Source organism: Trachinotus anak, unplaced genomic scaffold (assembly GCF_046630095.1).
Source record: "Trachinotus anak isolate AG129_WGS33_773 ecotype Australia unplaced genomic scaffold, CSIRO_AGI_Tana_v1 ptg000032l, whole genome shotgun sequence".
NCBI lineage: Eukaryota > Metazoa > Chordata > Actinopteri > Carangiformes > Carangidae > Trachinotus > Trachinotus anak.
In genome coordinates, this window is record NW_027273883.1 from 13,372,041 (window position 1) to 13,384,302 (window position 12,262).

General features: G+C 38.1%; 2 protein-coding genes across 2 annotated transcripts; both read left to right on the top strand.

The window, feature by feature from the left end:
* The first annotated feature begins 507 nt into the window (after positions 1-507).
* Positions 508-4,843, top strand: LOC139612968 (H-2 class II histocompatibility antigen, E-S beta chain-like). The gene is made up of 5 exons (XM_071469177.1): positions 508-642; positions 2,046-2,306; positions 2,605-2,886; positions 3,026-3,139; positions 3,584-4,843. Exons 1-5 carry the CDS (start codon positions 585-587, stop codon positions 3,607-3,609), a joined length of 741 nt encoding a protein of 246 aa, XP_071325278.1. The 5' UTR covers positions 508-584; the 3' UTR covers positions 3,610-4,843.
* A 3,994-nt stretch (positions 4,844-8,837) lies between these two features.
* On the top strand, positions 8,838-11,832 carry LOC139612964 (SPRY domain-containing SOCS box protein 1). Its single transcript, XM_071469163.1, has 3 exons — positions 8,838-9,351; positions 10,436-11,245; positions 11,383-11,832. Exons 2-3 carry the CDS (start codon positions 10,501-10,503, stop codon positions 11,535-11,537), a joined length of 900 nt encoding a protein of 299 aa, XP_071325264.1. The 5' UTR covers positions 8,838-9,351; positions 10,436-10,500; the 3' UTR covers positions 11,538-11,832.
* The last annotated feature ends 430 nt before the right edge of the window (positions 11,833-12,262 follow it).

A 12,262-nucleotide genomic window follows, 5' to 3' on the forward strand; every position in this document is an offset into this window, starting at 1 on the left:
GAATTACAAAAACTGTGTCACTGTCCAAATACTTATGGACCTAACTGCATTTGGTCTTTGAGAACACAAGTCAGAGGGATTGGTGGACCAAAACAATGACGCAACCATTCCACAACTTTGACCCACAACGGTTTCACTAATGTATATTCCCATATACAATGTAAGGAAGTTCCCACTTCCATTTTTTTTTATTCCCAACACAAATGATTCTTCATCAGGTTCATTCTGTGGAAACTTACTTACTTATGATCTACACTATGTACGTATTGTGTAAACTTCCCTTAGGATTCCTTTACATATATTCAATGTATTCAGGTAGCCTATCTTCCCTGTACAAATCCTTCAGTGAATCTTTTAACTGTCACTTAACAAGAAGAGTCAATAGTCAAGTTAATAACAGTGTTGTGTGTTAAACCAAGGCTGTGTGTACAAATCCAGCACAGAAATATGAAAACAAACATGTGCCACGCCTGCTTACAGTAATTAAATTTTGGGCAGTCTCTCCTGTGGCTGCTTCACTTCCTCATGCTCTCTATGTGAAATCAATATACTTCCAGTTTTGCACTTCTCATGTAAGACCGACCATGCATGTTCGCAGCTTCTTTTCCCTGCTGTGCCTGTCATTGTTATTTTTAAGAGCGGGTAAGTCACATGAAAAACAGCCTCTGTCATTATTTCGGGGTCTTGCTGGATCATAGACAAGGGTGGATAAAGCCAAATCTGCGGTTGCTGCTAAGAGATGTTGAATAGCCTACATAGGTATGTGAATGACACTATCAATTCATTTAAAGTGATCTGATTGCACCGAATTAACACTGTTAAAAGTGACAAATGAACACTGTTAAACTTATGAACAGTGCTCCTATTTACTAGAATAACAGCTTGGACTAGGCTATAGCTACAGACTGAATTTACCGGTGCAGTAACTAACGACAGTCTGAATCAACTACCGGTAACCGGTGATGTGTCCAGGACTGTTTCCCTGTTTACATGTGTTTCACCTCATTGGCAAATAAATACTAAATCAGACGAAGTTCCGTCGAGTTTCGCTGACTTGCACCTTATTGCATTGTTGTGTCAGACCGGTGAGGAGGTGGTCAGATGCACAAGAATGCCCACCTGAGAAGCTCACTGTGGCTTCCTGATCGAGATCATGCAGATTGGGGTCAGGTGGAGTGGAAGGGCTGGGATGGAGATTTGGTTCAGGTAAAGGTAAAGATGAGGCGAAACAGACTTCACTTGCAACATGTAACGTCGAGCTTGTATGAGCTGAGCTGCGTTCACTACTGTTGTTGATATACAGTGAGGCTTCTCACACTGCTGTACTTATTGAAGTGCCAAGAGGTGAAAGAACTGCTCAATACTGTAAGTGGCCAATGGTTGAAGAAGTAGTTAGAGCTATCACTGAAGGAAATGCAGACATATGGCACCTTAAAAAAATAAGTATGGCACCATAATAATAATAATAATAATAATAATAATAATAATAATAAGACTATAAATGCATAATTGGCTCTTTAAGTGACACATTTTGTATAATATTGGTTTACTATTACTGATGCATAATATGTTGCAAGATGTGGCAGAGCAACTTCGCTCGCCTCGTTTCCTGAACCATGTCTTGCATTGATGCCTTGCAAAATCTTCATCTGCAAAGTAACTAGAAACTACAGCTGTGAGATAAATATAGGCTAGTAGAGAAAAAAAATACAATATCTTCCTCTGAAATTGAGTGTACTTGACATATATAGTAGGCTAAAGTAGCCGAGCATAAAATGAAAATGCTCAAATACGGTCCTGGAACTTCAGAATTGAACTTAAGCCTGTTCATATTCTTAGTTTATTTCCACAGCTTTCAGTGTCAACAAATCTTTGAACCTAGTGAAAGCATTTGAATCAGCAGTGTCATGACTTTCTACCTTTAATTACTGTAATAAAAATAAAATGTTAGTACACATCATCAGAGTTTTAAAACACAGAGTATGTGAGAACATCATGAATGAAAAAAAAAACAACTTATAATCCTTTGTGGCTTTATGTTACAGGTGCTTTCTTCGGTTATGGTGTAAGTCGTTGCCAGTTGACTACCACTCATGAGGTTGTTTATCTAGAGCAAATCTACTGTAATAAAGTGCTTCTTGGCCAATATAACAGCACCTCAGGAAAATTTATCGGCTACACAGAAAAAACAAAGGAACTTGCAGACGACCTTAACAAGAACCCATCTTTTCTGAAACAAGAACGAAAGAACGAAGAGACATGCAAAACCCATATGCCACAGGCAGTTGAAGTCCTTTCAAAACCAGGTGATTTTAAACTTTGGTAATGCTTGAGATTACAGCCTGGAAATTACACTGTAGTTATTTTGCATGTATGTGGTATCAATAAGATACTTATGGGGTACCTATAAAAATACATATTTAAGGTCAGGAAATACCGGGGTAGCACACTTTCTGTGTTTAAGAGTGGCTGTACATAGATGCATATGTAGCCTAAATATTATTTATTTAAAAATATTCAGACTTGAATAATTATGGTATTATGTGTATTAATACAAGATCTGTGATTTCATCATCTATTTTGTCTATTTATATTTTCCTCCAGTTGAACCCTATGTCTTGCTGAGGTCAGTTAAGACAGAGAGCAGCAAACATCCAGGCATGCTTCTCTGCAGTGTGTACAACTTTTATCCCAAACGAATCAATGTGAAATGGCTGAGGGACGGAAAGATGGTGACATCTGATGTGACGTCCACCGATGAGTTGTCCAATGGGAACTGGCTCTACCAGATCCACTCCCATCTGGAGTACACACCTAGACCTGGAGAGAAAATCACCTGTATGGTGGAGCACGCCAGCCTCAAGGAGCCCAAACTTTATGACTGGGGTGAGTTACAAGAGGTGTTACCAAAGCAAAATTGTTTTTGAACGTCATCAATAAAAAATACTCAACGAGTTTGTTTGAGTACAGTTATGACAGTTATGTAAGAACGTAATGTACAGTATGTAAATGTATGTGTTTTCAGACCCCCTGGCTGAGTCACAGAGGAATAAGACTGCTGTTGGGACAGCAGGGCTGGTGCTGGGGCTGGTCTTTTTACTTGCTGGTGTGGTCTACTACATAAAGAAGAACGCTACTGGTGAGAGACAGGGCCAAACTAACCAGGGAAAAAAAAGAAAATCGTAGTCTATAGGCCTTCAAAGTTAACAGCTGAGACAAAAAGTGTGCAGAGATAAATAGGCCGTGTCAAAATCTGTCACTGAATCTGTCACTTGTGTAATCAGGTGTTAATATAAGAACTAACAGCACAGAAACAGAGAGTAGCACAGCAGGTCTCTTGGGACTTTCCGAAACCTAAACTCATAGACGTCAGTGTATCGATACAATCCTGTACGAAATCATAGAGCAAGAGGGGCAACCCCACCAGTGATTATTTGTGTAAATCTGTTGGATTTAATGTAACACTTGTAGTTTGACAAGGAAGCAACCTTTCTTGATTTTAACATGTCTCAACTACCCAATCATTTTGACTCAAAATCAACATTGCGTGACTGCTTTTCTTTCTTTTTTTTTTCTATTCTAGGTCGGGTGTTGGTGCCATCAAGTTGAGGTAGTCAGCCACTTTTGGTTGAAATATTTGTAATACAAGCAACAATGTGAAATCATCTAAGCCAAAATGGCGGTGGATAAAATAAATAAGAAGGGTTTTATGTGGAGTAAATCATGCAGTTCTCTGTGGGCAAAAAAGCCTTACTCAATTCTTGAGGATGTTGATAGGCTTTATGTCTGCATCTTTTTTTGTAATACATTTTTTGTAATTTCATAATTATTTAATAATTATGTTGATATTAATTTATTAAAAGTAAGCTTTTCTTGAAATTTTGTTGAAAATATTTTGTCAAAGCCTAAATTATGGACATATATACATGAATCAAACTGCATATATCAAACATAAGTTTTGCCCTGAATCATATATAATATCTTGATTGAACCACAATCTTCAAATCAGTCTTTAGTTTTACTGCTAATTGAGGTTGGTAAAGTTGAAAATATTCAGGTGGAAAACAAGTTGTGTGTTCTGCGTCAGTGGAAAGTACGTCCCATTTTCTTTGTACTGTATAAATTACGATGATTTAAGAGAGCTATTTTTTCATGAAATGGCTTGATTAAACTGAAGAAGGTAAGATTTACTATTTAATTTTTATTTACTTGGATTTGTCAGGGATTCGCAGATTTTGTTGTAGACAATGAGTTTGAGGATGGTATGAAGATTTGACTGTGAAGGTTGTTTTATTATTTGAAAATGTTAACACTACACTCTTGTTCCTATTAACTGCTGGTGTCTTGCAAGGGCTTGCAGGCTGGGGATAGCTGTATGCATGACAAAATAATAAAACTTTTACTCCTTTATAACATCAAGTTATTATAGTCACATGATCTGATACCCATGAAATCTGTGTCTCTGTCTTAAGGACAAAGGTAAACTAGACTCTGATAGTCAGCAGACTCTAGATTATATTAAAGGAAAGATACGACGGATGCGTGTGTTATCAAGAAAAACAAAGGCACTCCACCAGAAGACAAATGAACAGACTCTAGATAAGCTACTTTTTTTTCCCCAGCATTGCCATGTATCTTATTAAGGAGATCATAACCTACTTTTACAGCACTTTTATGTTTTAATTTTTATATAGTTGCGCATGTTTTTGTCTTATTTTAGATTGGTGGGATTGCTGTGAAACCAATCACACTATATGGTTTCTCAGGTTCAAAAGTTCTTTATTATTCCACCATTTTTTGATTTGTATCTCCTTCTAGACACAACATAGAAACTGTATTCAAACTTTAAACAAAATTACAAAATCCCCTCATGGGATTAATGAGGTTCATCTTTTTTTTGTCTTGTCTTAAAACCTCCATTTGTGTTACAATGCAATTTAAATATTTAATATTAAAATAGCATATATTAAATACATAATATGTTTTCGTAGGGATGCAAGGAACCACCTCAGGCCAGTACCACAAGAAATGATAAATTATGTGCATGACTACACCTAACTATGGGGTCAAATTAGGGTCAAAATGGTTTTGAACTTAATGTAACATAAAGTGATGTTCACAAATAATTCCAAAGTGTGTAGTTGTAAACCAACCATTGTAAACCTGTAAAATAAATCTGCATGTGAAAAAAATGTGTGTGTGTAGAAGAAATTTGAATTGTTAAAAAAGACTGGTCAGTGTCACACTGGGAATGCACGCATGAGTTTTACAGTTTTTCTATATCTGTACACAGACATCTACAAAAGCATTTGTTCTTTCATCGTGTCTTTGTTTAACCTCACGACTGATAATGTGTTCAGTTTTGATTCACATAGTCTTTTGGGGGTTTTTGCTACAAATACAAATCTCTTTGACACAACCACATCTTTTTTTCAAATGCACAAACTTAAATTTCTCGTGCAGATCTATTTTACAGGTTTACAAAGGTTGATTTAAAACTGGACACTTATTTGTGAACATTACTTTAGAAAAATCTAGATCCTTTTGACCCTAATTTTGAACTTATATAGAATTGAGGGAGTAAGTTCGGGCAGGCAGCTAGCTTGCTGGCTGGGCACATGGCCTTCTGGGGGCAAGCTAGCCGCTTCTGCAGATATTTTTGAGGTTGTACAATGCTCTTCGAAGCCCTGTGTTGTAATAGTTTTGACATTAAAAAAAGGCTTTATTATTTAAATTTGAAAATAAGTCTGTTCAAGTGGATGACTTTGACACATTAAATATTTGTTTTGGTATTTTTTGTTACACCCCGCTCCATCAAACTTTCCCGGTCTCCTTCAGGCGTTTGTGTTCCCTGTGAGAATCTTTCATTTATCTGGAGCCACAATTACAGCGAGATGGTGAGAAACGCACAAAAACACTTTGTTGGCAAAAGGTGGATGAATTGGTTTTCTTCCCTTGAAGGGGTATAACCAGAATCTGTGCAGAGCAGCTGGGAACGAGGTGCTGGACTGAAGCAGCATAAGGGAGCTGGTTTGGACGGAGCTGGAGCAGAGCAGTTCACCAGAATATCCATGAGTGGGAGAGGGCTCGGGTCGATCCGGGGAGAAGACAAAAACAGAGCTGAGCGTGGCTGACAACACGAGGACTGGAGACTGGATCTGAGGCACAAGGAGAGTTCAGTTTACAAAAGTACAAATTTGTACCACAGTTTGCATTCCTCATCCCTTTTGCCTTTTTTTCCATCTCTTAATACTACTTCAACTGCTTCTACACACAAAGCCAGCAACACAGTTCAGCATTAGATATCATATGATCATATTATCGTATCAGATTATATTATATATTATATTGTATTATATCACACTTACCAAAACAAAACAGTTATCTGCTGACGTTAGTTTTGATCAGTTTACCAGAATTTAAATTTTTTATAATGTCTTTAAGATCAACAACATCAATACTAGACCATCAGTTGAGTTTTCTTGTTCTTCCTTATCTCTCTCATAAACATCTTAACAGATCTCCTTAACCTCTTTTTTTACTGTCCTGCTGGTTTTACTGTCACTGTCTAGAGAGGGTAAGAAACATTAAAATTTCAAGAGGCTGTCGTTGTTTTGCTGCTCAAAGTAGGACAAACATTATGTAACCAAACCAAAGGCACAAATACCAAAACAGCCCAGCGCTTTTCAAGCACAAACATGATGTTTTGTGCAATCTGGATCAGATGATCTCTTTCAGCTAATTCACTGATTATAAGAATTTAAGTTAAGGCATTATATTCAACCATCTTATCCCATGTGTATACTGTAGCTAATAGTAAACAGCAGTGTTACGTCTTGGCTTTGTTCAGTCTTTTCACTTGGGATTTGTTTTTGCCCTGTATAACAAGATATAGTTTGGCAGGTAAATTGCTTTATAGTACACCCACACCAGTGGTATTTGCCAAAGTAAACAAAGAAGAAAACTAGCACTCCCTGACTTTATTTTGCAAAATTCTCTCTTTGATCACACTACAACACACTGTCAGTTTAATTCCAGTGAAGGTCATTAGGCTGTGTTTCTGAAGCAGTACTACTGTGACGAAACATTAATACAGCAGCACTTTGAAAAAATTCACTGGCAACATACAGAAATGCTAGAAGTGCTGGTAGGTGGATTTTATTACTTTTGGACAAAGCCAAGCAACTATTTCCCCTCATTCTCAGTCTTTATGCAAAGCTAAGCAGCTGCTAGCTTTATCATTACATGAAAGATAAGTGAGGATGGTGGTGATACATGAAATTAACTTAAATTATTACCACAAGGAAATGTGTGCTAGATCTTTTGCCAATCTTTTTCAAAAATGTTAGACACGAAAAAACTATTTCATATATGATGAAATTTTATGAAAGTGTTATGTAAGTATAAGCCTCTGGAATATACCGAAACTGGGTAGAGAAATGTGATTTGTCTCATATTAAGCAGCACTGCCGCTGGGTCTCAACTTTTCACTTGCTGGGCTGATTCCCAGCATGCAGGAATCTGCTGGTAAGAGATGATATCAAATTTAATCAAATTAATGGCTGAATTTAAATTTGCCTTGGTGGCAACAGCTGGGACGCATATACTCTAACTGACTGAACATCTGAATCTGTTGCAGATGTTTTCAAAACCATCCAAAGCTGTGTTCAGTTTCATCTTAGAGTAGATCTTTAATCTTTTAGGTCTCAGAGAAATACTAGTGTTGTGACTCAGAGCGTCTTGAACACAACAGAACAGACAGACTATCCAGTAAAACCTTTTCAAATTGAGACAGAAATATCAGCAAATACTAGAAGATTTTAGTACAATACACAATGTATATTGTAGTTTTTCAAATTGCATGATTATTAAATTTATCTGCCACAATTATCTAACGGTCGTACAGGTTTAAATACAGAGCAGACAGCAGAAGCCAGAGGAAGTCAATGGCAATCCACACATGGAAATTGATGTAGGCCTACTGATTACATTTGTTGCATGTGGCTTTAATTAACAGACCTGAAAGCACAGCAGTTTTAAAGAATTAAAATCCTGTTCTTTTTCTGTACATCCCTACAATACAAAACATGATGTGACCCACTTTCATCTCTGCTCTCCTCCGCTGGGCTGTTTTGGTATTGAAGCCCTCAGTACTGTCTTACAGTTAAGAGATAAGGTTGCTGGGTTTTAGCCTCGACAAGACTGGACAGATTGGATGCATTAGCCTTGTTCATACTCACAAGAAACATAAAGAGGGGAAAGATGTGGGAATAGGAATCAAGGAAGCAAACAAAAGCAACAAAAACTGACTTCTTGTTTTTTGTTTTTGGGGTGTTGCACGGGCTTTCTTCTACAATGTCACACTACATGGGACAGGTCCCATATTAGAATTGGACCACTATTGTGTTCATATAATATAACTTATTGACCGACATAACTTTAATTTTTTTAATTTTTTTAAAAATGTTTTTTCTTTCCTCTATGATATTAGACAGTAGCCTATGTATTTCTGTCACTAGCCTATATATGTCTATATAGTTTCCCTTTTTTATAAAACAAAGTCTTGATAAATTGATTGAAGAAAATATAAAAACATAAACTAAAAGGTTAATCATTTAGATGACTTAAAGTAACATGATTTAATTTGCCATTTCACAGAACAAATGAGAGACAGCAATCAACAGATTATTCAGTACTACAGCCCACAAGTAATAGGTTTCCATTACCAAAATCATCTGTCATTATATCTATCTACAAATCTAATTCTGAACTGACCAGTACCTTTTGCATGTGCCTGTAAGACAGGGCTAAGGGCTAAACCACCCCCTTGTGCGCCTGCGCTCTCCGGAATAATGAGCCGCTTCGGATTCTATTGTATTTTTATCTTCTTATTGATTAAAAGCCCAAGTTTGATTCTCTTCTTATGTTTCGCCATTTATGTTTATATTCATTACAGAACGCGATAAAAAAAAAAAAAAAAAAAAGGAAAGAAGATCAGAGGGTAAAATCAGAGAGGTGTGACAGAGATAAACCGGGCAGTGGATGCGCTGCAATCACAGCGTGGTTCCTTCTTAACCTGCCTCATCCAACAAACGCGTCATGGGATCTCGTCCTTGTCACTGCGGCTCTGGATGGCGTCAGTCTGGACTGTGCTCTGTGTTCTTGCCCCGGAGGTCGTCCCGGAAAACCAAAACACCGGAGCAGAGACACAGAGCAGTTACGTTACCGAGCTGCGATAAGACGTACGAGATGATAAGAGTGTCTTAAAAACACTGATAGGGACACTGAGAGGGGGTGTCTGGAAACAGCTTCTCTGTGCCGACCAGAGGGAAGGAGTCGCCAAAACAGCTGGTAAGACTTTTATTACTATTTATTTTTACTGACCTGTTCCAACAGGTGAAATAACCTGGACCATCTTTACATGTGTAGGGACTTTCTACCTTTTGCTCAATTCTAACTTACCATATTTCTCCGTTTTACCTTATTCTAACTCTACTTTACCCATTGCTGGAAATCAACTAACAATTACTGTTCAATTCTTGAGGTTTTGCTCTCAGAGGGAAATACTGTACCATTTACCATTAACACTGCATTTATGTGACAGCTGCTTTACAGATTAGGATTTTTAAAACCTGTAATGAGCATATAAAAATTAGGTGTATTGTATGTTCAGTAAGAGTAAATTTAAACTTCCAGCAGTATATATAAAATACATAGAACTGGCTTGGGCGACACCAAAATTAAAATGCTGCTTACATGTCATCAACAGATACTATAATTTATTTCTGAACATTGGGAATTCTTACTTGTGAACTTGTGTAAATTTAAATGCAAAACTTTTAAAGGAGTATTTTTGTGGTTCTGTAACTTTTCACTTTTGAATCAATACTCTGCTCAACTCCATTTTACGTTCAATCAACTGACTAATCAGTTACTTCTTTAAGCTCTACTGCTTTACTCTACCATCCCAATTCTTAACTCCACTCCTCTTATTCTAGTCGCTCCCCTTTGTTTTCTGATTGTTTTAACTTTCTTCTGCCCTAACATTCAAATTCTCTACTACCTGCCTCCCTCTGCTCTGCTGTCCTCTGTTCAACTTTTCCTTACTGTATTCTGCTCTCTACATTGTTCTCCGCTGCTTTACCTCACCTTACTCTACCTTATCATTTGCTATTCTACACACGTCACTCTCCTCAACACCACTTAATCTACTTTATAATACCTGACCTTACGTTACTTTGGCATTCTCTTTTCTACTTCACCTTGCTGTCTGCTACTTTAATCTGCTCTCCACTCTACCTTATTCTACTCTGCTTTACCAAAGCTTACTCTTCCCTACCTTATTTTATTCTCCTCTACTCTAACACTGAATGAAAAAAGTGTATACACTTACAACTTTTATTAACTTGTGTCTTGTTTTCTGTCTTCTCCCCAGTTCCTCTCGGACAACACTTGAGCACCGAGCCTGCCTGTGTCCAGCTCTACTGACTGTTTGTTCCAATGGGTCTCTCGCTGTCAGCTTGGTCGTACAGCAGGGCAGCTGACAGCCCTCCCTCCTCTTCATCAGCTTTCCTTCCACTGGCTGTCCCAACCTGCTCTCGCCTCGCTGTCACACTGAATTCCTCACCAGTTTGTCCAGGAGACAGTCGCTCACACTGGAGCTCAGTCCACCGATCTCCTCACTTTGTGCTCTCTGCCTGCAAACAGAAAGTGACACGTTCACCGGTCGAGCTTAGCAGCGATGGGGTGAGAGCGGAGATGGGGGTGAAAGGTGGGCTTCATGTCTGGGAGGTTCTCTGGAGCCCCGACCACAGAGGGAGTCACGCTGTCGTGGGCATTTCCAGGCCGGATTGTCCTCTGCAGGCCTCAGGGTACAACGTGCTGGTGGGTGGAGACGTGCAGTCCTGGGGCTGGGAACTTAAAACCAATCAGCTCTGGCATGGAGGACAGAGTCTAGGACTTTACCCAGGAAGGAGGAGGAGATGTCACTCTGAGGCTGCAGAGGATTTTAAGCCACAGTCTTCCACTTCACCAGACACACAAGTGGCAGACAAACCTCTCCCCATCCCTGAGCGCGTCCTGCTGGTCCTGGACGCCGATGCAGGGACTCTTGGATTCATTGTTGATGGCAGTTTTCTTGGTGTAGCTTTTAAAGACCTTCCTCGTGGAGTGGAGCTGTTCCCAGCGGTGAGCAGTGTGAGAGGTGGAGCCAGCATACGACTACGCTACCTGAATGGTGCAACACGTGAGTATCTAGTCACTATTAAGCAGATTTGAATTGGATAGAATAGCAATGACAGGGACAATTGGGGTTACTGTAACTTGGCTCTTATAAAACACATACTGTAAAACTAATACTTTTTCCTTCTCTTTCATTCTCAGGTGATCCCCCAGCACTGATGGCTTTATGTGGACTGTCAATTCGGCACTTTTTAGGGCAGCAGAGGCAAAATCAAACTGACAAACTGCCTCTACCCCCTTTTCTCCAGAACTACTTACTTTCTAGTCATCAATTTGCACACACACGGACACAGTAGGAATGCTTTTGTCAATTATTGTACAGTGTACCAAGAACTTAAAATGCATTCTTATGAAAAATTATGTAAGTACGTGTGACATTATGGCAAGACATGTATTTATTATTCATCTTATTTATTACAATGCGATATAAGCATAGTTCATTGATAATATTTTGAAACACTTTTGAAACTGTGTTTAAAATATAAACAGTGAACTGGATTGTGAGAAAGCACTATCGTTAAATTAAGATGTGTATCTTTAATTCTGCACATTTCTTTGTTTGTGTATAAAATAAATGACTCCCAATTTAAATTGTCTGTATTTCTGTTTTACACTTTCCATTCATTTGCATCAGGATACTTTGGTAGTGTTTTTAGAAAAGGAGAAAGGAGAGAAGAAGGGGGAAATAACTGTTATGAATTGTTGTTATCAAAACAATCCTGAGCTTCCTAAAAAATATCACACAGCCAGATCATTTTACTGCAGAGGGTCAATATAAACTTACATCTGCTTTTAATTACTTAAAGCCTGCTTGGTACACAGATAGAGGTGACACTAAGAATTATTAGATCATATTGATGCCTGGGATAATATGGTTGTTTACTTTACTAATAAATTACAAGCAAAATTTGTTATTGGTGCTTTGAATGAACATATTTGACGATTAGATAGAAGCAAGGGTTTTATAGAAAGTGAGATATGAGATAAAGATTTCTCATACAAATCATATAATCTTTTAAAA